At 43.3% G+C, this 23,239-nt stretch overlaps 2 protein-coding genes across 4 annotated transcripts in view; one reads left to right on the forward strand and one right to left on the reverse strand.

Annotated features, from left to right (window-relative positions):
* The window catches only part of ucmab (upper zone of growth plate and cartilage matrix associated b), a 4,266-nt gene extending 3,694 nt beyond the window's left edge, over window positions 1-572 (forward strand). For both annotated transcript variants that reach the window (XM_080760916.1, XM_080760917.1), the window contains exon 5: window positions 1-572. This exon is cut by the window's left edge and continues 361 nt beyond it. The gene's annotated coding sequence lies outside the window, so the exon portion shown is untranslated.
* A 160-nt stretch (window positions 573-732) lies between these two features.
* camk1db (calcium/calmodulin-dependent protein kinase 1Db) lies at window positions 733-21,548 on the reverse strand. Of its 2 annotated transcripts, none has more exons than XM_080760915.1 (11): window positions 21,059-21,548; window positions 10,962-11,093; window positions 8,713-8,787; window positions 7,977-8,115; window positions 6,977-7,103; window positions 6,393-6,468; window positions 5,609-5,721; window positions 5,306-5,384; window positions 4,101-4,188; window positions 3,659-3,803; window positions 733-3,201 (listed from the first exon to the last, which is right to left on the reverse strand). In XM_080760915.1, exons 1-11 carry the CDS (start codon window positions 21,157-21,159, stop codon window positions 3,038-3,040), a joined length of 1,239 nt encoding a protein of 412 aa, XP_080617041.1. In that variant the 5' UTR covers window positions 21,160-21,548; the 3' UTR covers window positions 733-3,037. The 2 variants fall into 2 exon arrangements, with proteins under 2 accessions (XP_080617041.1, XP_080617040.1); XM_080760914.1 differs by having other exon boundaries at window positions 733-3,204.
* Between the last annotated feature and the right edge of the window lie 1,691 nt (window positions 21,549-23,239).

Below are 23,239 nucleotides of genomic sequence, written 5' to 3' on the forward strand. Positions count from 1 at the left end.
AGGCCCCCTCTGGTTGAGAAACAGAGCCTTAAACTTATATTAGTAATATATAATGCCTGCATTGCCACATAGTATTTTGTAGCAGTTTGAGCGTAGCAATGTCTTTTATACTAACATTTTGTACAAGATTTAATGAAGTTAGTTACTACAATATCTATTTAACCACTTAAACGTGTGTTTTTTTTTTAAACTAGTTTAAATTAGGGGTCTTCAACGTTTTTTAGGCCAAGAACCCCTTACCTGAGAGAGATGAAGCAGGGACCCCCACTACATATTGGATTCATGGTTTTGATTCGAGGGTTTTGGCACTTCACCTTCTCAGTGAAAGCACGTGACGTAACATGAAAGGGTGTGGAATGTTAGAATATTAATGAGGGGTTGTTTCTATGATACTTGCATAATTTATGTATCATGGAATTCTAAAAGAGGACAGACATAGCCAAGTTTGAGGTGCTATAAAACTGATATTTTCTGGGAGAGTTTTGGTTTGGAGATGTGAAGTTGTGAACTGCAACTTTAAATGTGTTTTCAGATATTTAACAACATAAATGCTCTATACTTTATAAACTTAACCTTTGGCCCAGTACTTGGTCTGCTCTTTTTTACCATGTGCAACAAACCTCTTTGCCTCTTTGTTATGTTCAGCTAATGTAATAACCCAGAATAGGGATGCGGTTCAAGTGGTTAATGTAAAAAATAAAGTCCCCATCACATGATTTGGCGGCATCCCTGTAGTATCTCTGATGTCCCCTGGTTTAAATGGTTAGAGGGATCGTGACATTAAGCTCTGAGCTCAATTGCACCCAAAATTCAGTAGATTTTCTGTGGTCTGGGGGTTTCTGGCTCAAACAAGTGCTTTGATTTGCCTGTGGACTGTTGACAGTGTAGGCCTGTTTGCCCGTTTTCATTGCAGCTCAAAAGGCTTCAGAACACACAGAAAATCCACTTAATGTTCAAAGTTCAGGTTGTGTGGGTTTAATTGAGGTAATAAAACCTAAAAGAAAAAGAAAACAGAAAATGAATGAAAACCTCATGTCATGAAACCTTTAAGCATAATGCCGTCCATTGTTTTGCTTCTGTGTTTTTACAAAGGAAAGAACAATGTATAAAGACTCCAAACTAAGCAAAGGTAATTCATCAGATTTATGTACAATACACAGAGGGGTGATTCTCCACAAATAAGTCTATATTCACAATACCAAGCATGACATTACGTGGCAAAGCCTTCAATAGAGAAAGTTCTGGTATTATACTATTTAGTTTTAGTCCATGTTTGATAATGTAACATTAAATAGAGGCATCATCATTCACAAATGGTTCAAAGACTCATTCATTCTGCCCTTGTCTCCTGTGTGGCCAGTTGAAAGCCTTGGGAGGGACGGAGACAGAAGAGTGAACGCAGCGTCTTGCTGCTAAATTCAAAGAGCTGGTATGAAAGCAGTGACTAAACTGAGATAGTGTGAGCGGTTTTCAAGACAGCCACAGCCACTATTCAGTTTAACTCAGAGTGTACAAATGGATTCTATAAATTTGTACAGTGCCGATTTTACTACTTGAGGAACAGATATCAAGATTATTGATTATGGTTTGTCAAGGTCAATCAATTTTCATTACACAAAGTCCCACGACGGGCCACAAGAGTAAAGCGAGATATATTATTTCAATGTAATATAAATGCATCAAGGATATTAAGCAAAAAACCTTCCATAAGATATATATCATCCTCACTATGACGAGAATAATTGAGTAAAAATCTAAACAACAAAAATTGAACTCTTTTGACAACTCTCCCAATGGCACATTAGATAGTCAGTCACCACCCGCGCCCCAGGGTTTACTTTACTGTCATTCTTCTACCAGGGGTTGGGTTCCATCAGTCTGAATTAAAGCATAATCCCTGAGAACTGGTCACAAAGCTAGGACTCATGGGCGCCATCCTGTGGCTATGGGGGATTCCACACCAATAATGTAGCCTAAAAAATATACAGCAAATAAAACGAGCGATAACAAAGGAACAACTTTTACATCCAACTTTTTTTCCCTCCACTGTATTTTCTTAATAATTCAGTCTAATACACATTTACACACCGTCTTTCAAAAAATCACAACAGACTGTAAGAAAATAAATAATTCAATACATTTCAATTAGGTCATTTAGTACAGTGCACTGACCATCAAAACTACCCACCACAATGGTCCCACACACGCACGCACGCACTCACGCACGCATGCACGCACACGCACACGCACACACACACACACACACACACACACACACACACACACACACACACACACACACACACACACACACACACACACACACACACACACACGTAAAGCACATGGTTCTGTTGACATATTTCAGGTCCAGAAACCACAAAGCAAAGAAACATCGCATCTGTCATACTGTTGGAAGTTATGACACTGTGAAACACTGTAGCAATCACCATAGAAAATTAAGGGAAGCCATCATTACAACTATAGATAAGAGATACAGAGTACGGATAATGGTGTCACTATTATTTACTCGTAGCATAAAGCTCACATTTCAATTGGGCAACATGACTCCACTCACTCGCTCTCGGCGGACACAAGGCATTCAGTGGAGCATCCCGTGTCAAGTCGTGTCACAGCTAGCAGCCTCAGTTAACAACAGAGACGTCATAATAGCGTGACATCTCCCAGACTGGCTCCTTCCTTTACGAGATCCACAAGTCCAGAGAATCCAGAGAACATGGCCTTGGTGGTGTGGAAACACGGTTATGACCTCCCCCACCCTCTCTCTCTCTCTCTCTCTCTCTCTCCACACCCAGATCTGTAATGTGTGTTACAGCAGTACAGACGTGCTGAGCCGTGGTCTAAATGGGAGCTAAGCCGATGCTCCTCAGGTTCCTCCCAGGGGAGCAGCAGATGGCACCAGGGAAAGGTGGCAGGATGGGCAAACCGGGGTGACAACAAAATTCTGAGGGGCGGAATGACATTCCCAACCTCACAGCTCTGTGGTCTCCCAGCTGACCTCCCGCGGAACCTGGCGTCATTTAGTCCCCGTGTGGATGACAGTGACCGTGGAGACGGTGGAAGGCCGGGGCCAGTGTGGCTCGGCCACCACAGGGGCTTCTTCATCGGACGCAACGGAGGGGAGGGGAGGGTCCTCGACACAGGCTGGAGGAGCAGAGGGCACATTGGCGGTGGGAGGACCTGCTGGAAAAAACATGTGGTGAATATGAATTCCTGACTGTAGCCAGGCATTGCTGCAGCAAATGGTTATTTTCATGAATCGAGTAATCTGCTCATAATTTAGCTGGTTCTGGCATAGATAGAAACTTGTTTAATTTCAAGGACACCCGTAACTCCCAGGGTCCCTGGGCCCCACTTTGAGAACCACTTATCTATGCAATTGTCATAGAAGTCATCTGAACACAAACAGACATCAAAAACATAATATGGAACAAAAATGCGCATTAAGCCAATCAACCAACATAAAATCAAATAAAATTTGAGAGAAAGGAGATCCCGCACACTGTCTTCACTTATATAGCAGTAGTTACAGAGCAGAGTACATTAAGCTTGAAACACTGATAGGGGAGACAAAATGAACAAAGCTCAAAGTCTGGTTCTGGTCTGTAGACATCTTCTAATCTAAAGAATCACTCACAGTCCTTGCAGGAGACAGGAGCACAGTCCACAGATTGGCTCTTGGTTGGTATCCTCTGGCTATTGGCTAAAGAAGTTGCATCCATGCTGCTGCCCAACTGTAGACGACGCATGTGGCGGACCACAGCTGTGGCATTAAAGGCTTGCTGTGACCAGGAAAAAGAGAGAAAGAGAAAGTCATGAGTTACATGACGGGATCCATTCAAGAAAATGGCACAGTATCTATTTTGGGGGGAATATTGTACCTGGTGGTCATTATTCAATATTCAATGATTCAATACTTGTTATCACATCTTTATAATAATATTTCCTATAGAAATGTTTAGATGACTGTTGAGGTTTATCAGGCACTCATTTAACATACAGTGCTGTACTTGAAATCAAAGTATTCATGTACTGTAATACTGTCTGCACAAGGACGCAAATGATGAGCTACTGCTCACCCTCCATTTGCTTTTGGCAAAGTTTTTCCGTATCTGTCGACTGACAGATTCATGGATGTTCTTGCAAAGGGCAGTGTCCCCAGCAATCCTTGGGGAAAATAAAAACAAAGTCATATTACGTCCTGAAAGCACAGTACAAACTCTATAGAAATATTTGAATCACTATTCTCATGCTATTTTCCTGCCAGTATGATTTTTTGTGGCCCACATGTTCTGTCTATTAAAAAACATTTTATTTGGTTGATCTGCTTGAGGGTACGGTCACACATGTGTGACTGAAGGGGAGTGGCCAACACATGCCGAGGTGTCAAACGCGTCAAAGTTAACAAAGCTTAAGCTTGCACTTGGGTGGTGTAGGAGCACCTGTCCACCTCTGAGAAGTCTAGGGATTCAAATCCACCAAGATGCATCCAGTTTGGCCAATCATCTATGAAAACAATTGGCCAGTGTTCGGGGGAGGGAAGTCAGGCCGGGGGGGGATCTTTGCAGCTGCACATACTCCTAGGCTGGAGTGGTGCCTGTCAGCGGGGATGTTGAACTGGAGGAGTAGGACGGAGATGTTTGCTACGTCCTCCTTACAGGTGAGCCAATATAGGGTACAACAGCAGTGGCAACACAGAAATGTGTGGTAAAGACCTATATTGGCATAATGCATAATGACATAAACTCCACGCAACGTGACAATGCTACATGTGACAGGACGCGGCTGTTTCAGGGACGCCAGTTACTTTCACAATGAAAGCCGTTTCTGATGGTTATGACACCTTGTTACCAGTGTCACCAAACTGTATATTTTGCATAAAGTAGACCACCTGGGAAGGCCTATTATTGGCTAACAGAGCTATTCGTATTAGCCACCTCAACCGGAGACAGCTGCCCACATGCACCCCTTCTCGTTATCTCAGACTCAGGCCTGGCAAGACATTCTAATTGTTCATTAGAGACTCTGCATTCTTCAAGAATCCTTCAGGATGTCGGCTACTAATTGGTGGCCATTTATTCAACAGATCTCTCTCAGGGCTGACAGGGCCGGGTAGAGCCAGGTTCGGAGCTGGGAGCCATGGAGACAGTGGGAGGAAATGCTCTTGGCCAACAAATGCGTCAGCCGGCTGACATGCGTCACACTACTGTTTAGCTACATTGAGATGTGTGGTGCCCTTGATTGTCTGGTAGGGGCTTCATTGTGTCTGTGGTAAGATTCTCACCAGGGGTGCTCGAGAGCCTGGTCACATGTGAACCTCTTGTCTGGGTCCTTTTCCATCAGGGAGCTGATGAAGTCTTTGGCTGAAGAGGGAATGGAAACGGAAATCTCCAGATTGAGATCATCAATAGAGTTGACCAAGTTTGGTTCACATAAATGAACAGTATATAGCATTTGTATGCACTCGTGTAAATGTGTGCACACAATTTATACCCCATCGCACAACAGTGTTACTTAACAGTGCATCGTTGTCTTGAACATCAGTTATTTTCGGCTGGCAATACGAATTTATCTTAACACAGCTCACCAGAGTCTGATATGTCATCCCAGTATGGTGCATCAAACTCGTAGTCAGCCTTGAGAATCTGCTCAAAGAGCTTCGAGTCGTTCTCATCATAGAATGGAGGGTAACCGCATAGCCTGCGGTAAACACACAAAGATTACACAACGGTGTGAGAGCGATCATCCAACCCATGTTTTACACTTTAGACTAATATAAAAAAGGATTTGGCAAGGACTAATCTCAAAGGCAGTTTGATCTTTCATATTGCACACCAGCCATCGGCTCAGAGGGATTAAGGAAATTACAGGGACACAGGAAAATAAGGGCACGAATCGGTCAATCTGATTTGGAGGAGGGACCCAGAGCATGTGGTGGTACACCAATTAATCGGTGCATATTGTTTTTAAAGAACCACACAACTGTGGATATGTATTGTGATTTTAATGGTATTATTAAGTGTTCACATTTCCACAGTAACAGACATACAGTACAGCTTTCTCATTTGCGAAGTCATTCGAAAGTCTTCCAACTGACCTACCCAGTCTTTTCACCTAACAAATGGATAACAAGGCAAGAGATGTTCTCCTCGCTAACGAGTAGCAATAGCAGCACTTTACTTAATCAATTCACTTTCCCTTTCTGGAGACAGCACAAATGATGGGAGCTTGCACAAAAACAAATTTCACCCACAGAATATGTAAGCGATAAATGACACACTCACAGAATGTAAGACATAAATGACACACTCACAGAATGTAAGACATAAATGACACACTCACAGAATGTAAGAGATAAATGACACACTCACAGAATGTAAGCGATGACACCAATAGACCAGCAGTCCACAGCTTTGCTGTAGGGCTTCTGTGCTAAAACCTCTGGAGCTTTGAAGACAGGAAGATAAACCGTTGTTAATTCACAGAGACTGATACATGGGATACAAGCCTGGGGGTTTAAACTTAATATTAAAGCACATAGAATGGGGGAGACACCTAGGCCCCTTTTCCACCAAAATAACTTTTGTTCTAGAACTGGTTCCATTCTAGATTCTTGGAACCTTGGTGATTTTATGGAACCGGCGGCCATTGTTTGGTTACAGTTCTGAACCAACACCAATTCCAACTGAAAGGAGCTTCCCTAATTACTTAGTGCTGCAGCAGAGGCACAGTTACACCATTATGACCAAGAGTCAGCGGACACCTTTTATAATTACTGCTTCTAATTATAGCCTTTTCTCAGTGTCTGACCTCATTAGTGGTCTTGTTGGCTAGTGTCAGATCAGGTGAGACTAGGGTTAGCCAATGTCTAATAGTAAATTAGATCAGGTCATCTTCGTATAACTTGTTTGTCTCCTTCTTATGTGAGCCATCTTCAAACTCAGAGGAGACTCACCCACATATCCCGGAGTGCCACAGGCAGTGGCCATCACGTCACCTGTACCCTCCATCTTGGACAAGCCAAAGTCACTAATCATGATCTTCGATTCATCATGGGGGTTGAAGTACAACAGGTTCTCTGGCTGGAAAAGATAGAAAACAGTGTCTCTCAGCTGGTGTGTGCGTGCGTGTAGTCATTTAAGAAAACAGTATCATCGATTAGTGTCATCTTTTACATCATGTCTGAAGACATACCTTTGTGCTGAATTTGAGAACTCTACGCTCCCCATAATTGCCTAGCGTCAAGAAAAACGAGCACTAGCACAGACTCTGTTCCACTGATAAATATTGTGACAATATGTATTTTTGAGCGGTGCACACCCCTCCAATAACTGGCTGTGTGTGTGTCCCTATCCCTGTCTCTATGTATGTCCCACACACACACACACACACACACACAGTATCCCGGGAGACAGACAACGGAAAATGTTCTGTCAATCTCTGATTCAGCACAGCCCAGTTAAATTAAGCCGATTCTGTCATTGAAATGAAGCCCTGCCATGTAAAATTGGCTTACTGCATTGTTTTCTACTTTGTGTAAAGCCACCACCCACGCACGCACGCACACGCACACAGCCACACACACGCACACAGCCACACACACACACACACACACACACACACACACACACACACACACACACACACACACACCCTCTGCAGTGCTCTAGTCTAAAGTGACTGGAGTCTGTCTCAGTTCTCTCCAAAAGCCCTTGAATATGATGGAATATGATTAAGGATTACTGTCATTATGTAATGTAATCTCACACTTCATATCGCACACACCATACTTGTAACTTTCACTAGCCCTCCAAAAGAAAGTTGAATAGCCCTGCTTTAGGAGTATCCTCCTGCTGCTCTTTTACCTGTAAAGCATTTTGTATTCTTGTTTGAAAAGTGTTATAAAACTACATTCATTATTCTCTGTAATGTCTGTGAACGCAGGACAGCAGTACCTTGAGGTCTCTGTGGACTATACCCATGGAGTGGAGATAATTGACCGCATCCAAGACCTGCCTGATGAGTCTGCTGGCATCCATCTCTGTGTAGAAACCCTTCTCTACAATGCGGTCGAAGAGTTCACCCCCAGACACCCTATAAGCACATACAGAAAATATAAGAAATGTTAATAGAGTTCTTAGGAACAAAGGGAGTCTATACCAACGCGCCTCAAGCCTGGAACGGCTGGTCTGGTGCTTCACAGGAACAAGGACATACCGATAAGTTGCAGAAGGAGGAGAGGACACTGGAGCAGCACGGACATTTAACACATTTTGACCTGAGATCAGATTCTAAAAATGTCTTCTACATCCTGACAGTTTTCTGAAATTTTCTGTCAGTCGTTCTTCGATTTTTCAAAAATAGCAGACCTACAAACTCGTAGCGCGCCACTCGGTGGCGCGCTATGAGCTTGTAGATCTGCTATTTTTCAATAGCTAAAGCATAACATAATGCTAACATCAAACTAGTATACAGAACGACTAACGTTTCGACCTTGCGGTCTTCATCAGAGTCATGAGAGTTAATAGAGTTCCATTTGTACACAATTAAATATACACTGATGATTTTACCTAGTACAGTCAGGTGCTATACTAGCTCTAAAACATGTAAGTCAAGGATTATTATCCAAGCAAAAACAAACAATACGTTATGAGTATGACCAGTGGTGTGTGGTTTGGTTGTTGTACTCACAGCTGCATAATGAGGTACAGGTGGTTTGAGCTCTCATAGATGTCCTCCAGAGCCACTATATTCTCATGTTGTATCCTGGGAGACGGACAATGGAAAACGTTCTGTCAATCTCTGATTCAGCACAGTCCAGAAGCCCAGTTAAATTAGGCTGATTCTGCCCTGCCATGTAAAATTGGCTTACTGCATTGTTTTCTACTTTCTGTAGACACACACACACACACACACACACACACACACATGCACACATGCGCACCCACACGCACACACACACACACACACACACACACACACACACACACACACACACACACACACACACACACACACACACACACACACACACACACACACACACACACACACACACACACACACACACACACACACACACACCACAGTATGTGTGTGAGGTACACATTTTCGCCGAAAATGCGTACGTGTCTAGACGACACGTACGTGTGAGCCCAAATCATCATGAACTTGGCGCCTGGTACTCATCTACAGAGACTGCTGCTTTGGAGTTAGGATGCCAATGCAGCACCATTTATTTAATGGTCATTATCAGCCAAAGTGATCAATTCACTCTCAACAGAATTGTCTTGTTCACTCAGGATGTGTTGACGCCAGGTGACACGCTATTTACCTCCAAGCCTGATGGGTAATTCTCCTGAGAGGCTTGGTTATCATTCACTCTTGACGAGAGTGTGCCAGTTGTTGGGTGTGGTTGCCTGGTTACGGTTGCTATGCTTTGACTCCGGTTTCTCTCAATCTCTCATCTGCTCTCTCCACCTCCACTCCCACCCACACTCGCATGAGTCGCACTCCCTCATTTCTGTATTCACTGTACGACCCTGAAATCGGAACATTGTTTTTGTTAGAGCCACCCAACCAACACTGGGAGAGGAAGTTGTGGGGGCTGTTTGTTGTCCCTCTGAATAAGCTGTGTCACGAACATCTCATCACGAGTTTCCTTTTGCACCCACACACCTTGTTGCATGGTTGCCTGGACACTGCGTTCTAGCACAGTATTGATTCTATATTCTATTCTATAGGTGCTCCTGCTGATGGGGGAAGCCAGCTACTGCGTGACTCAGTGGCATGCCATAAGAATCCTCGCGTTCTGTTGAGCACAAAAAGTTTCTTTACCCTGTAGTGCTGCCATTATGTGTGTGTGTGTGTGTGTGTGTGTGTGTGTGTGTGTGTGTGTGTGTGTGTGTGTGTGTGTGTGTGTGCCCGATGAGTCTGCTATGTGCATGCGTGTGGGTTTGTTTGTTCCACACGCACACGCACGCACGCACACACGTGCACACGCACACATGTGCGAGCGCACAATGGCAGCACTACAGGGTAAAGAAACCTTTCTTTACCCTGACCCGTTTCTGACCCGTTTCTGAATCGGTCTATAGAATAGAATATAGAATCAATACTGTGCTAGAACACAGTGTCCAGGCAAACATGCAACAGGGTGTGTGGGTGCAAAAGGAAACTTGTGATGAGATGTTCGTGACACAGCTTATGCAGAGGGACAAGTGGGTGAGGTGGTGGTGGGGTCTCAGAGGACAAAACAGCCCCCACAACTTCCTCTCCCAGTGCTGGTTGGGTGGCTCTAACAAAAACAATGTTCCGATTTCAGGGTCGTACAGTGAATACAGAAATGAGGGAGTGCGACTCATGCGAGTGTGGGTGGGAGTGGAGGTGGAGAGAGCAGATGAGAGATTGAGAGAAACCGGAGTCAAAGCATGTAACCAGGCAACCACACCCAACAACTGGCACACTCTCGTCAAGAGTGAATGATAACCATGCCTCTCAGGAGAATTACCCATCAGGCTTGGAGGTAAATAGCGTGTCACCTGGCGTCAACACATCCTGAGTGTGTTTGCAAGTGAACAAGACAATTCTGTTGAGAGTGAATTGGTCACTTTGGCTGATAATGACCATTAAATAAATGGTGCTGCATTGGCATTCTAACTCCAAAGCAGCAGTCTCTGTAGATGAGTACCAGGAGCCAGAAGAGAGAAGTTCATGATTCATGATTTGGGCTCACAACGTGTCGTCTAGATCAGCTAAAATGTGGTGTGGAGGGAAAACGAAGGACCTGGGGGACAACGGTCAACAAAGTATATAGGGTTAAAAAATAAATGGTTAACCAACACTCCCTACACACTTTTTTGTTTTTACAGTGTTTTAGTGGTGTGGTTTGTCAGCAAAATCCCTGCTGGTTGCAGGCTACCTGGTCATGCGTTACCTACTTTCTAAGCACAGCGATTTCATTCTCGATGCTCGTCTCCTTCCCCTTCAGTGCCTTCTTAGGGATGCACTTTATTGCAACCATCTTCCCCGACACCTTCTCCCGAGCCATCACCACTTCAGAGAATGCACCACTGTGAAAGAGAGACACAGCAGGAGAGAGAAAAGGAGCTCACTATTGGTCAGCTTTACATAAGCACAGAGATTATTGACACAGAAAAACGTATGCTCGGTGAACAGAGGGCACTCAGTGGCAGACACGGCAGAGTACACAAACAGCATATTGTGAATATTTACTGAGAACCAACTAAGCCCCTCACTGGGAGCAGCAGCCTCCTGTGTTGGCTCACGGCACGGTGTGTGCACTTCTGTGCTGGCAATAGCACGGGCAAACACTTTTAAAACCTTTAAAAACACCCATTTAGGATTGTAGATGCCGTGTGATACCATGGCCATCTGGCTCTATACGTGAACGCCTTAAAAAGCAAATATGGAATTAAGGGAATATTTGCCCAAGCAATCTGTATCTGTTGCTATGCTACCACAGTCAGTCCACCTTAATACATCTCTATCTCTGACCTCTCTCCACACACACACACACACACACACACACACACACACACACACACACACACACACACACACACACACACACACACACACACACACACACACACACACACACTCTCACTCTGTCAGTGACTCCTATGTATCAGAAATATCGTTCGTAGACGGTTCATATACACATCTTGTTTTATTTTTTTACAATCTCCAGTTTGAGATTGTTCCCTTAATTTTTTAAGGGTTTTAATCCCAGAGCCAGTGGGATTAAGTGACCCATTGAATTTCATCAGCATTGTCACTTGTTAAACAAACGACACACACATCTAAATTGAGATACACCCGTTTTGCCACCTTTGAAAATGTGAAAGTATGACAGCTCATGAGGGGTCCATTATATACTCTGCATGTAATCAGTTTCTCACAGCAGGGTCTAAAGTCAGAGCTGCATGGTCCACTAAGCCCTCCTGTGGACATCAAATCCATGCTAATCCCTTTCTCTGCAGTCCAAGGGAGAGGTGGGGTGGGGGTAGTAGGGACGCGTATACTGTATCTATTCTACGTCCGAGCATAGGCAGGGTTACACCCCGCCTGCCTCTGATTGGCCTACAGACTTGACAAGACTGCCCGTTTTGCCCCAATGGTCTCACCAGACTGTCCTCCGAGACGCAAGGTTACGTGGATAAAGACAACAAGTACAAGAGAATGACAGCTTGGTATGCGCGACAGTAACTTGTAACTTTTATTTTTGTAGAAGAGGCAAACTAATATTGTTTATGCCGTTTGCTTTGATTGAATGATTGATTGAACACGTATTTGTATGATTTGATTTGGGTGTGTTCTAAATTTAAAGTGTTAGTGTTGATTATTGTGTATTCTAATTATAGTAAACTAATATTATACTAAAAAGGATAAAAGATCAAGGGAAAAGAGACCTTTACACTGTACACATGTCAAATAAATGGCATAAACAATATATTAGTTTGCCTCTTCTACAAAACGTTACTGTCGTGCGTGCCAAGCTGTCATTCTCTTGTATTATATCGTACTTGTATTATTTATTTATTTCCCACCACGGAGTAACCCCTCGCGGCAGACTATCAGCTATCCACCTCGGAGGAAAGTCTGGTAAGGCCGGCAGTGTCGGTAGGCTAATCAGAGGCAGGTGTGGCGTTACCATGTCTATGCTCGGACGTAGAACAGATATACGCAGTAGGGACAGGGCTGCAGGATGAATACATGAGGCTGAGGATGAATGAAAACAACACGGGACACCCACCCAGGTGGTCCCAATGATGATGAAGAGACAACATTCCCAGACATAATAGCAGCAATATGGAAATTCAAGGGCCTCTGCAGCTCAGAGAGTTGACTAGTTGAGTCATCATGAGAATATGCTATCACAACACCCTGTTGCAGCACTTCTCTTCTGATTGCAGATGCTGTGAGGATCATTTCAATTCAGTGCGTGCCACCAGCCCCACCACTGCTACGGCTGCATTCATGTCAGAAGCACAGGATTTCTTCACCAACACCCTGTGGCTGGGAAATAGGGTGACCAGATCCAAACTGTTCCTTTGAGGGACAGAAGTATTGCTTGTGTGGGACAAGTGGGACAGGACGGGGTTAGCATCTAATAGCATCTTACGTTGCTATTAAATGCCTAATTATTGGCTATCGTTTTGTTATTAAACCGCTCTGGTGTGTCACTTATTTTTTTAAATGCTAAATTTGGTTAAAAAAAACATTTTGCAGGAAAAGAGAGATTTACAACTGAAAAGTCAAAATGTGGGATATCTTTTTAGAAAAGATGAAGCCTAAATCTTGCAATTTTTTTTAACCAAGCATTATGTGGCCACTGGCCACATAATGCAGACAGACAGACAGAGAGGCAGAGAGACAGACAGACAGACAGACAGACAGACAGACAGACAGACAGACAGACAGACAGACAGACAGACAGACAGACAGACAGACAGACAGACACGCACACTTATAAAAACTAATTTCAGGCTGGGGAATTGGCTATACTAAATTGGGACTTGAAGGGGAGAAAATGTTTTTAGTTTTTCTTTGGTCTTGAACAGTCTTTTCATTATGTCTGCCCACGATCTCTGTGATTCATACAGTACGTTTGTTTACCCCAGTCAGGCAGTCACTGATACTAAAATCAGATTTTTATTTTATAGTTTTTTCTATGAATCTGTGACTCGACACCCATACTGTTATAAAACGAAAATAAAAAGATTTTGAAAAGAAAACTAATTTCAATCCATTACACCGATAGTTATTGTGTGACTGCAAAAGATATCTGACCTAGAGAGTCACCAAGTGAGCTCTGACTAAGAGGACTTAATTAGTGACTCAAGTGATGTTCATCCCACTGACAGGTATCACCACAGCATTCGCAGTGTGTGGAAAGTCTAAACCCACACAATGGCACTGCACCAACACTAAAGGCTAACTAATGGATATTCACTCTTTATTAAATTGAGATTTTATGGTGCTGATAAGAAGCTAATCATGCGCAATCAAACATTTGAGGGCATCAAGAACTAAGCCAACAGCCTTGTGTAATTATTACAGCACTCTGTGCTTTTTGGTGGCTTTTTAAATAGTATCTTTCTCAAGGTCAGACGTGGCTTACTGTGTGGACAGTGCAGCAGTCGTGCTGAGTACTGAATCATCTTGTGTAAGATGTATTAGGACAGCGGGATATGCAAGGGACGCACAGGGGAAGTTGGAGCTCGATAGTCCAGGTGGAGCCTCCATCAATGTAGTGCAAGACTCAGATGCTGTACATTACCACATTGTACATTACCGGGGGACACATTGTAATGTATACATCTTTCATAAGAATACATATTTTTTAATACTAACATATTGCATAAAACTAATAATTCATTACACATTAGCACATACTTGAAATGAATCCATATTTTTAAGGGTACATGAAACATCTTGAGTGAGTTGGCCTGGTGGAAGCCAAGAACAGCAGGCGTGAGATTTGATTAAAAACTACAGTACTGTACATCTGACTTCTAATCCAATGTGTAAACAGAAGTTTGTCTTGGTTCTGACTGGGTCTAAAGACATATCTGGATGCAAAGAAACTGGTCTATACAATGTGATGTTCCTGGTATGTGAGCCATGTGTTCACAGAGACCTTAATTAACACCTTGAGGGCCAGAGCCTATTTAATCCATTAATAAAATGTGCCCATAATAGAGATTATCAATCTCTGTCTCGGGCACATGACTGTGCACTTGAACTTGACTGTGATTTACGTCGATGGTGTTAAAAAGTGTCACTGAGATCTTTCCTAGAGGGCTGAACTGCAACCTGATAAGAGCTAATGCCATTCATAATCAACTTACACTGTCACACAGTTCAGAGATAGGTCTGAAGAATAGGCTAACCAAAAGATGCAGAATGCTGACTGTTTAGATACGGGTCATTATTGTCCCCTCAGAAGATATGGCCGTAGACGAGTACCTACTACCAGCCATTTCAGACAAATCCATGAGAAGAAACAGCAATAGCACTCCAAATTCAAGTCCGAACTCGGGATCAAAGAACCCAACTCTCAAGGGTTTTGTTTGTTTTGTGTTTTTTCTCTTTCTTCTCCTTTGTTAAGTGTTTTGTATTGATTGTACAGTCAGGACCCTCTCGAAAACGAGATACTATATCTCAATGGGGTATTCCTAAATAAAGAAAAACAAGAAGGGTGGTGCGAAGTATCGTTTATGGGTGGTTGTGATTATTTTTTTCTTTTTTTTACACATCCAACAAAACAGCCACACAAAAATAAATGTATTATACAAGCACTATCCAGGTAACGTAGATTGAGTAGGGTATTATTTTGTGCTGAAATAATGTCAGACTATCACATGTTATCATCACCATCAGCAATGGTTCTTCAGCCTCTCCTCTAGGTCACTTCCATACTAGGGCTGTAAAAGGGATTTCCCAGAGCGGTTACTTCATATACCGGTGGCTTATGGTTCTGAAATTAGACTTGTGCCGTCAAGTGACAGTCATGTCGGTACATTGACTAGATCTCATTACCGGCAGCCGCACAGTAACGGGAGGAAAAGAAGAGACCATTACAGACACAGCTGCAGGCTTTCCGTCTCACACAATGTTATTGACTGGTGTAACCCAATCAGGCCTGATATTTTCACAAAGATCGATCACCTGTGGAAAGCACAATCAAATTGCAGTGTGCTTCTAGTTGTATGTGTAAAATAGACTGACTTAGTGAGGAATCCAAATATAATTATAGCAATGAGTCTGTGCTGGGCACTAGAGGTTAGGGCCACTATGCCCAATTGCCCATACATGTCATCAGTATAATATGGGCAAAAGGAGGCATGCCGAATATATGCCAGGGCATGCCTCCTTCTGTGCCTTCTGTGTCGCTTATTGCGAGCGACCATAGGTCGCAGATTACTATGAAATCCTGGACCGACAGGTTTTGCAGGTATTCATCCGTCCATCACGCCTCGTGACACGCTCCATATATGGCCTTCTCCACATATGAAGATCACGACACTGACCTCATCAAACCCTGGATAGCCATACACAGAGAAGACTGGATCATCACCTAGATCTGCATATATGGAGCCGGCCAGCAACTCTACATCTGATCTCAAACCTCAAACCCTTAGATCTCTACATATGGAGCTGACATGATCTGACATTCCATATGTTGATCCCTCCCCCACACGTCCTTCCTCTTCGATGTTTCAAACTAGACGGGCCCGCCCCAAAGTTATTAGCACAGCTGCGCCCGGCAGCCGGCGAAAACTATCTGGGCCCTAACTGGGCTGGCCTGAGGCTCTGCCTGGCCTCACTAATTAGCACACATTTTACACCCTATCCAACCCGAAAAGGTAAAAAAAAACAATGCAAAAACAATGCAACCGCCAGCCTGGCAACTGTAACTGGCTACTGGCATGGTTTGCCCTGTGGCCAATGAGGGATGGGTAAGAGAAAAACACAACTTCCCTTATAGCCCCATCGAGCCATTTGTGCCAGACTAGATTTATCACCATTTTGTGTTTTCTTCAAAACCTTTTGCTAATACTTCTACAAATTCTGTTCTATATTCTATAGCACCCCCATCAGGTCTATTATCCCACAATGCCAGTTCAGGAAGTTTGGCATAGGACAGAACCTACGGTATGTGCAAAGTGACGGAAGATTTCCTCACAGCAAGAAGGAAAAGATTGGCCTCTCAATATGACGACAGGGCCATTGGTTATGAGTGCATCACAGTCAAAAGTACTGCCAGTCTCATGGTCATACAATTAAAAATAGAGAATTGAGTGTTTTACTTTTCTAATAAAATATATTTTGGAATTACAGTGAGCAGGTGAAGGATTGGTTGATTGCTTTGGTTACTGAGCTGAGGTGATGATAAATCCATCTGAACACCTGCAAGAGGAAACCTAGCACGTGAGCGGGGTGTACCTTGGTAATGGTTAGAGGGAGGGATAATCCTTGTCTCTTCCCCTGGCCGAGACTCAGTCTATTCTTAATCCATGGACAAAGCTGTGAGGGATGAGCAAGGCAGGGCAGCAGTGCTGGTACTGGTAGCTTTTTCGCCTGAGTGACCCACTCACCCTTCCCCTCCCCATCTGAGCGGTATACTGCCAACGCAACAAGGCACTCCCTCGATTTAAAGCAGCCATAGGTGCCTCAGCCATGGATTCTGTCGTTAAAATAGTTCATGTTACAGTACTTAAAACTTAATAAGGAGCAGTGTATACACAGCAAGTCATAAAAGATGGAGGTGGGCGGTTAGATAACTTGTCTGTGAGCACTCTCGGTAGTGGATGAGATCATCTCATTCTCCTCCTACCTGCAGACTGAATAGACAGCAAGTCGTGATCATTCACCGACAGTATTCAGAGGCTCTGCACAGGACAATGAAAGCCCAGGGGAAAGCATTGCTGCCTGTACAGTAGTTAGAATTGTCTGGTTGCTGAGTGCAACAGCAACAAACACAAGAGCGCAGGGACGTGCACAGTAATACATGAAAGGGGGCCCTAGCCCCTGCCGTTTTGACCGTGGGAGAAAAGTGCCCTCTCCGTCCTGAACTGAAATGTAGCATTTTATGTTGAAATAATTCCCCTCTCGTTCGCTGCCCCGCTACGCAAACTACGCAGCAGTAGATTTCCCCCCCCAATAGTAAAAGTAGACAGTCGTTTTGAGGGGGCCTCCGCCAGGCGGGTGTCGCTTCCTCCTCCGATCAGTGACGGGGGGAGGAAGCGTATATTTTCATTGGGTGTATAAGTCATGTTTTTTATATGCCTTTATCAAACGATATGGAGAGAAGCCCTGTTAGCCATGCAGCCTATATTTCATGCACTGAATAGAATAACATTCGATTGTGGATTAATAAATATAGGCCTATACAAGGAGATTAAATGGGAGGCTATTGTGCAGTCAAAGTTATCAATACAAGCTTGTTAATTCAGCATTATTTTATTGAAAGGTATGGTATGGTAGGCCTTATAGTGAAAGGGGTGTTGTTGAGAAGAACCATACGCCAACTCCCTACGCAGATGTCATTCGGGGAAACCCGGCCATTGGATCTTGTTGCACAAATGTTATGTGGACAATGTAGCAACGTGGTTAACCCTCAACAGCACTGTTTGCAAATGTAGTAGTTTAGTACTACATTTAGTCACAAAGACAAATGTAGTAGGCTACATTTAGTCACAAAGACAAAAATATGCTGCTGATGAATGGGCAAGTGGGCAACACACAATCAACCAAACAAGCTGAACACATGGCATTGGATCATTGATGCAGTTAGGTGCGCACACAGCCACTCACAAGTCACAAACGAAACGACTAGGGATCAGGTTAGCCAGCGAAGTCTATGGACTGTTTGTTTAGGGCACAAAAAACAGTGAGGCAACTACAGTGGGTGCATGAGTGTGCTCCTTTTTTCTTTTTAAGTTAAAGCACTTTATTCCCCATCGTTGTTCCTGTTACATTTTCTCATACCTTATCTAAAGCTTGTCTTGCTTTAAAGAATTATATTATTTTTCTATGATCTATCTCATCATGGAATTAATGTCAAAATCTTGCTCAATACTAGGCCTATATAGCTTTGTACTGATTGAGTAAATAAGCATCGATCATCTTTTCTTCTATGATCTTATCAATGTTCATATATTGCTCAATACTGAGTGTAGATTTGTACTGATTGACTCAAGTATATAGTTAGTATAACCTTGTGTCCCCACCCCCCGCAAAATGGTGTCTGGGAACACTGGCAGTGGCACCCCTAAATAAAACCCAAATTATGTGGTGTGCGCTACAAGTGGCCTTTTCAAATTTCGGCCCCTGCCCCTCCAAATCCCCTGCAAGAGTGTCTGTTATGCACTACAGATCCATTGAAAGCAAACCATTATGATGTGTGGTTGCCTCCTGTGCTCATGGTCACACAAGCTTTGTCGAGCTTCACAGGAACCACCAGGACAGACTCCCAGGGAACACACATTGTGCCCTAGAGGCGGCATCAAGGAGGTAATGACGCACAAAATTGATGTAGCTATACTAGCTATCTAAATCTACATGTTCCATGATCAACAGATTATACAGCACTTTGACAGAATGTGCCTTATGTTTAGGACTGTGAATGATATTGCAATACTATGCCATTGTTTTGACTATTACCGTGCATTTGTGATGACAAAGTGCTCCTCAGTGGAGGTAATTTTTCAAGAGAAACACTAACACACTCCTTCAATGTCTCATTAATAGCCTGATCATAATAACAGTGTGTAGAGAGGGAGTGCGTCATTGAAAGGCAAAGCACACGTCTAAAGAACTACAGTGAGCCATCTCATCTAACCTGTGTTTACATTTATGATTGGGGACTGACCAGCACCAGTCCAGCATCACAGTTAAAAAACACCATGGCCCTGGCCAAATGATTTCCCCCAAGCTTGACACCATTTTCCCAGGCCAATAAAAAACAAACATATTTCCCCTGGGAGACTCAGTCCTCAACACAGACCCCTCCCCACATCGGCACATCAAATTCCAGTCAGCTGGAGGAGACGGGGGATCTGGGTTATAGGCCTTGTTTCTGGGGAAAACCCATCAGAAAATAGAGCTATATATCCTTTCAAATGTTTTGACACATTTTCTCCCTATGAATGTATCGCTTAAATTCGCCCCAAGTTGTATGTAAACCATCACTCAAACATGAAGAGAAACCCCTCTAGTGCTTACTCTTCCATTCTGGGGAATTTGCCCTTCAAAGTGCATCACTTTACATTCCGTCTCTCTACAACGTAACTCATCCAGCAAAAAAGACATGAAGTCAAGCAGCATTAGCCATGGACTAAAATAAACTGTGGAATTTGCCTGCTCTGTGGTCCAAACACCAGAGAGTAAGTTGTGAAACCAAAGAGCTGAACCATTTCCCTCTGCCAAGCAGAGTTAAACCCCATACAGTGTTTAGGCTGAGTGAACAATATGAACAACAAAATTACTTAGTGAATAGTACCCAACCTATATGAATAGCCTACAAATAAATGGTTAGTGAGCTGAAAATAAGATCACATTTGATGAGTGGCTGTTGCCTGTTTACAATGGGTTTATATGGATACTGTGTGTGTAGGCTACTCTTTACTGTGCAGCTCATGTATAGGGTCAGGAGCCTGAGGATGCACCTCACTGTTGTGAACTTGTGGATCCCTCTTGGGTTGACGGATTGATACACAGTTTGCATGTTTAAAGGCCAGATATGCACCTTATAATGTGTACATGTGTTGATGGACCCTTATAAAAAGCCTATGTACACTAACACTAATCTACAGATAGGAAAAGTATTTTCTGGAATGCAATTATGTAAATAGTGGTATTATACAATCACACTTGTGACTGATTATATATTATATTGTATATATATTGTTCTGAATTTAATAATGATTATGTCAAGCACGATCATGCATGCACGCACGCTGTCTGATAATGCGGACGTTCTCTTCAATTCTGTCACGATCAGCAGGCGGCAGCAGTTGCCTCGTTCGCTAATTGTGTAACAAACAGGCGGCTTAATTTCAGCTCACAACTAATTAGGCCAAATGTATCTACTAAAACACGTTCACGTTCCGTCGTATTATTGTCGTCGCTGTTGACAGGTCTTTGAGTTGATGTAGACAGAAAGATAGACAGACATATTCAACAGATGTCAAAATGATACAAAGTGTGATTTCCGTGTGATCCTTAGCCATACAATGTGGCATTGTCGTCTGCGCGCTCATCATTGTATTACGCTTCATCGCACGAGCCGAGTCCATCATTGCCGACAACAATAACAGATATTCTGTTCTTGTCGGCAAGCGACGCCGTTGTCATGGGACAGCGTGTATCCGTGTAAGCCGTTATTAACACATTAATTAGCCAAGACGCTGCCACTGCTGTGCCACAGCAGCAACTGGACACAAAGTTTCCATCCAGAGCTGCGAGCTGGTAGCTGCATGGTTACATTCAAGGCACTGCTACTCACGTCCCGAGGACTTCTTTGAACTCAAAGATCTTCTTGATATCATCGACATGTTTCTTCCAAGAAGACACGTCGTTGCAGGTCTCTCCGTTCTCTCTCGCCATGTCGCACCCGGGCGCGTCGCGTGCGTGTACAGACAAAAGTAATGGTCCACTTCAGCAGATTGTTCCTTCCTATCTCCTATATATCATAAATTTAGCTAATAATTTGCTTTATCCTCGGTCCATCCGTGCAGTCACAGCCTAGCCAAGTCAAGGTGCGCCTTCCCTCCCCGACAAGAGGGTTTACTTTAATCTCTGTCTGACGTAGCAGATTCGGGGCTTCCTCCGCGCCTGTTATGTTATCTCCTTTCCTTTGACAATGGATGGAGCGCAATTTCGTCACAGAATGGTGCACGGCGAGGTCAGACTTCCTACGCTGAACTGAAGAATGATGGTGATGGTTGATGATGAGGACACTCCTTAAGTCAGTCGCATCCGAAGTGATGTACCATCATTGAGTAACAGTGAGTGGACCGACCGCCCTTTGGTTGTTATAGCAATAGAGGCAGTGGGAGGTCGCTCCTCGATCGTCTCCAGAACGACAGTGAACGGTTTGGAGATGAGTGTTCGCATTGCACCAAATCACCGACCCACTGGAAAATCTTGTGAAGTTAAAAAATAAAAATGCCGCCTCGTGTTACCGATTGACAATGAAACTTAATCAGAATGTTCATTCACATGCATAAATAGTCTTTATTTCAGAATTAGATTGCGATGGTCCGATGGAATTGGAAACTGGAAAGTAACATACTCAAGTAGACATATGCCTACTGGCTACTGACTCTACTGTACAAATTCGAGGGACAATTACTTGTCTTGAAGAGGCCATTTCAATGTTGATAGTTATTCTACCCTACTATAACTTAGTGGCAAATATTTTGTTGTATTTATTTTATACTAGGATCATGTACAAATTATACATTAATCTCACGCAACAAATATGCTTTGTACCAAGGGTTTTGCACAGAAAGCATTGCAGGTGTCACTCTCTGAGCATTGATAAAACAAATGTGTCCTAATGTGTTAGTTTTTTAGGGTGCTCTGACTGTAACTAGATTGAATCCATTCTCCGTACCCAGCGAAAAACACCAAATAATGCATGCAGGGCAGAATTAGGACGATACCCACTCATAATCAAAATAAAAAAGAGAGCACTTAAGTTCTACAACCACCTAAAAGAACTAGATGCACTCCATAACAAGGCACTCACACACAGTGAAACTCTAGAGAGATGCCCCCTCAGCCAGCTGGCCCTAGACTCCGGGCACAAACACAAACAGAGCCACGAGATAGAAAACCCATTGGACTAAACCAAATTATAAAACAGCAAAGGGAAAACTATCTGACACATTGGAAAGAAGCAACACAAAAGCAGAGTAAACTAGAATGCTATCTGGCCCTAAACAGAGAATACACAGTGGCAGAATACCTGAGCACCGTGACCGACCCAAAACAAAGAAAAATCTTAACTAGGTACAGACTCAGTGAGCACAGTCTCGCGATCGAGAAAGGCCGTCATAGGCAGACCTGTATCCCGAGAGAAGACAGACTATGCACCCACTGCACACTAAACGAAGTGGAAACCGAGCTACACTTCCTAACCATCTGTCCATTGTACCAAGACATCAGAGACACATACTTCCCACAGACCACACACATGAAAACATGACCAATGACAAAAAACTCCCATATCTGCTGGGCGAAGTACAACAATGTGCAAACACAGCAGCAAGATTTGTGAGTTGCTGTGATAGGAGAAGGATATCAAATGGAACACAACCACCCTAAAGACTAATCATTGTGTATTTTCCTGCACTATACCTGCATCGAGTGATCTTGGTACACAGAAGTTGATCTATTGAAGATTCTGACCTTCAAAGTACATAATCTTTGTTTTGATTGTATTGCTGTATTGTTGTATTGTTCTTTCTGCTTTGGCAATGTAAACGTATGTTTTCTCATGCCAATAAAGCCCTTTGAATTGAAATTGAATTGAATTGAAAACATGGACGGGCAGGGTGGAGGTTCTCTGTTGAGTTTGAATGGGAATGGACATTTTGCATAATCCTTATTTTAAAAACAACACAATAGTCTTAGATGTTCTTTGTGACCCCAACTGACCCTGCTCCTTGAGAAACACTGC

This window comes from Protomyctophum bolini, assembly GCF_963924005.1.
Source record: "Protomyctophum bolini genome assembly, chromosome: 4".
Classification (NCBI taxonomy): Eukaryota; Metazoa; Chordata; class Actinopteri; order Myctophiformes; family Myctophidae; genus Protomyctophum; species Protomyctophum bolini.

Coding starts and splice junctions, on each gene's coding strand:
- camk1db (XM_080760914.1), bottom strand. CDS start 21,159: ATGGCGAGAGAGAACGGAGAGACCTGCAACGACGTGTCTTCTTGGAAG. Junction 6,469..6,976: donor TGGCACTCCGGGATATGTGG/GTGAGTCTCCTC, acceptor CTGTCTTCAAAG/CTCCAGAGGTTTTAGCACAG. Junction 3,804..4,100: donor TTGCCAAAAGCAAATGGAGG/GTGAGCAGTAGC, acceptor TCCTGGTCACAG/CAAGCCTTTAATGCCACAGC.